The sequence below is a fragment of the Calliphora vicina genome, chromosome 5 (assembly GCF_958450345.1).
Source record: "Calliphora vicina chromosome 5, idCalVici1.1, whole genome shotgun sequence".
NCBI lineage: Eukaryota > Metazoa > Arthropoda > Insecta > Diptera > Calliphoridae > Calliphora > Calliphora vicina.
In genome coordinates, this window is record NC_088784.1 from 51,625,042 (window position 1) to 51,628,800 (window position 3,759).

The following is a 3,759-nucleotide window of genomic DNA, read 5'->3' on the forward strand; positions in this document are numbered from 1 at the left end:
AACTGACAGTTCATGCGGTGTAAGAACGCCCCGTTCCAAAGCGCCAACGCAAAAGAAGAAAAGAAGACACTTGTCGTCGACTAACATCAAACCAAACACCCGAAAAGTAAAACAAATCTACAAAACATAATCAACACATAAATTTAATAATTAAAAAAGTTATTAAAATAAACATACAACAAAAAACATTTATATTAAACAAAAAAATAAAACCAGTTTTTTATACAAACAACAAACATTTAAATAAAAAACACAAATAAAGAAACAATAAACAAGTGATCAAGCACTAATAACAATTAAAACATATAAAAGTGCAACGCACAAACAAATACAAATAACAACAAACACACAAACGTTTATTCTCTATAAACGTAAAACCAAAATAAATTTTAAATTTCTTTAAAATAACAACAATGAATTCTCTATTTATTTCTGAAATCAAACTCAATTCTCCACCAAAACAAGTAAGTACATTCAATTTCTTGAATTTTGCTCATCTACATCAATATTAGCTGATACACAACGCCGCTATTGTGCCCTACATTTGTTACATTTCGTGTAACGAATTATTAATAATCTACTTTGGTCTCGCCAAATAGATACAACAAATCCAACTTAAAGTTCGGATATTGTTTATGGTCCTTTTTGTAGCCGTCAAAGAATCGGTATTTAAATTTATTTTAATTTATTTAAAATAAAAACAAATTTTCAATTTGTCTTATTAACTCTCATAAAGTTTGTGTACAACAAAAATATACAGTGTAAATATCAGCTAATATTAACCTCATATTTTTTAGTTTCATAAAATATTGTTTTTCATACATATTACAATAATAAATTTGGTGGTGGTTTTCTTTATTGCTTTATTATTGCAAAAATTATTATAATTAATACACTAGCTTGTACATAGTTAAAGCGGGAATAAAGCAAAAAAGAGAATTGAAAAAAAAAATATATCAGCAGTGTTATTGTTGTTACATTTATTTGTGAGTACCCTACACTTAACAAGTTGATCAATTCAGTACAACTTTCGATTTGTACAAAAGTAATTGTCAGTAATTTTATAGAAGTAGTTTTCTATTTGTTTTATTTTTTATTGATTAATTAATTTATAAAATACATACAATGAGCTCACCTATTTGTGCTAGATTCATCCATGAATCTCAAAATATAATTGATGTATGCCTGAAATTTTCAAGTCTTAGTATTAATGACTTGACTGAGTCTCTACTCGAGACAAAACTTCAAGCCCTTGAAGAAGATTGGCAATCTCTTCGCCGTTCCTATGAAGGTATTTATTTAGCTCTCGATGAAGTCGTTGATATACACTTCAAGAAAGAAGCAAAATGTAAATTCGAGAATTGTAGAGAACATTATCAGCAAACAAAAGCTGAAATGATGGATTTCATTAAAGTTTCTAAAGCATCGTCCGAAAATGCTCAAAGAGGTAATGGTCCGATGCATTCCACTGTAGGAGATCCATCAGCCTACTTCAATGCGACCTACGGAACTTCAGATTTTGGAGTTAGTGTTCCTCCGTGTGATGCCCCAGATTTTCATGGCACTTATAAAGAATGGCCCTCATTCAGGGACATGTTTACAGCTGTTTACATCAGCAAAATTAGAATGCCAGATGTACAAAAATTATTGTACCTAAGAAAAAAGGCAAAAGGGGAAGCGAGTTCCATTGTAAATAAATATCCATTAACGAACGATGGATTTTCGTTAGCATGGGAAGCTTTACGAGCTCGCTACGAAAATAAGAGGATTTTAGTAGATATTCAGTTGAAAGCTCTATTCAACATCCCTCGCGCGGATTACGAATCAGCAGAAGCAATTAACAATATACAGACAACTATTAGTGATTGTCTTGCTCTGCTATCTTCTCAGGAAATAAATGTAGAACATTGGGATCCCATCCTCGTATATTTGTGCTCCACAAAAATTCCAACTGAAACATTAGCTCTATGGGAACAATCTCTTGTTTCAAATTCAATTTTACCTTCCTGGTCTCAAATGGAACAGTTTCTTATTAAAAGACATCGAGTAGTGGAACGGATTGTAGGAATTACGAAAGATAGGATTAAACAAACTCAATCTGATAACTGCCAAGACTCTCAAAGTCTCAATGCACAGCACTCTAAGTGCATTTTATGTGAAAGAAATCACAATTTACGAATTTGTTCGAAATTTATAGGCTTTTCTCTAAAGCAACGAAATAGTTTTGTTTTACAAAACGACATTTGTAAAAACTGCTTATCTCTATCACATAGAGTTTCTGATTGCATTAGCCGATATAGATGCAATCAATGTGGTAATAAACACCATAGCATGCTTCACATGCAAAAAAGTTATAATTCCCAAAATTCGAAAGAATCGAGTACTGGAGATTCTGCGACAAGCTCTTGTTATGAAGAATTAATACATAATAACGAAATTGTTGATCGTTCTGATCAATTAGAAAGATCACATTTTTCTGAGTCTGCTCATAGAACAACTACTAAACATAATTTCTTGCCTGTAAATCAGCAAAATACATTGTTGCCGACATCTCGTGTCGAGTCAACGACCACACAGACTCTCCTGTCTGTAAATGAGGATGATACTTTGTTACCGACAGCACTTGTCCAAATTATGCATTCTGTAAAAAAGCACACTGTTCGTGCCCTAATTGACTCAGGTTCAAAAACATCTCTTTTGACTGAAGAAGTATCCAAAAGGCTAGGCTTAATAACTAACGGTTCTAATGTAAAAATATGTGGACTGGGTGACTCAGTAGTTGCAAATTGTAATGAAGTTTGTAACGTCACATTATATTCCGAAAGGAATAAAATACAGCTTAGCTCTAAAGTTGTGATTTTCCCACATATCACGAATCTGATGCCTTCTCTATCATTACCCACTCCTGATATTTCCGATATCAGTGAATTAGATTTAGCAGATCCTAATTTCTTAGCTTCTGCTCAAATTGACATGCTCTTAGGTAGCGATGTAATCCCGTATATAGTTCTAGATGGTATGAAAAAGAATATATTAGGAAGTCTGATCGCTCAGAATTCTATATACGGTTGGTATATATTTGGTCCACTGAAATCACACGGCACTGCCCTAGTGACCTCAGATGGTTCACCCGAACCAAATTGTTACACTAAATATTAATTCCATTAAGAAAAGATACTACACACGCCAATTCCTTGGTTATTAGAAACATTTATTTTCAAGAAAATGATTCAGGTATTACGAAAATTTCTTTTTCGGCTTTTGATAATATTGTTGATTGCTGTCATTATATATTGAAGAATCACATTTTGCCAATATTCCCCAATATTTTCCCCCCGCAGGATGGCATACACCCATTAAAAGTAATAACATTCCTGTTATAGACACTTTTCTTAATACTATAACCAGTCATCTGAAGGAACAACTCCAATGTTATTCTATATATAAATTCAAAAAAAATGAAGTCAGAATCTTTGACTATGTTGCGCCGCTGCAACAAATGAATCAACTGGCATTCCCTTTGTCAAAAAACATTCAGAATAATATCCAACAGTTTATATTTAACGTCAAGTTGAATTTTAATGTTTCACAAAACTGTACGGATTTATTCAAACCAATACAAGCTCTTGTATATCACATATATCGTATATGTTTACTGCCAACCGTGATTTTATCTCATGAAATCCAAATGTTGTTTGGCCTCAAAAAATGGCGCACGACCATCTTCATTCGAAATTTTGAAGTTATAAGTCAAATTCT

The 3,759-nt window shown here is 32.5% G+C and overlaps 1 protein-coding gene across 1 annotated transcript; it reads left to right on the top strand.

Annotated features, from left to right (window-relative positions):
- The first annotated feature begins 1,125 nt into the window (after window positions 1–1,125).
- LOC135961250 (uncharacterized) lies at window positions 1,126–3,159 on the top strand. The gene has a single exon (XM_065512748.1). It carries the CDS (start codon window positions 1,126–1,128, stop codon window positions 3,157–3,159), a length of 2,034 nt encoding a protein of 677 aa, XP_065368820.1.
- Window positions 3,160–3,759: the final 600 nt, after the last annotated feature.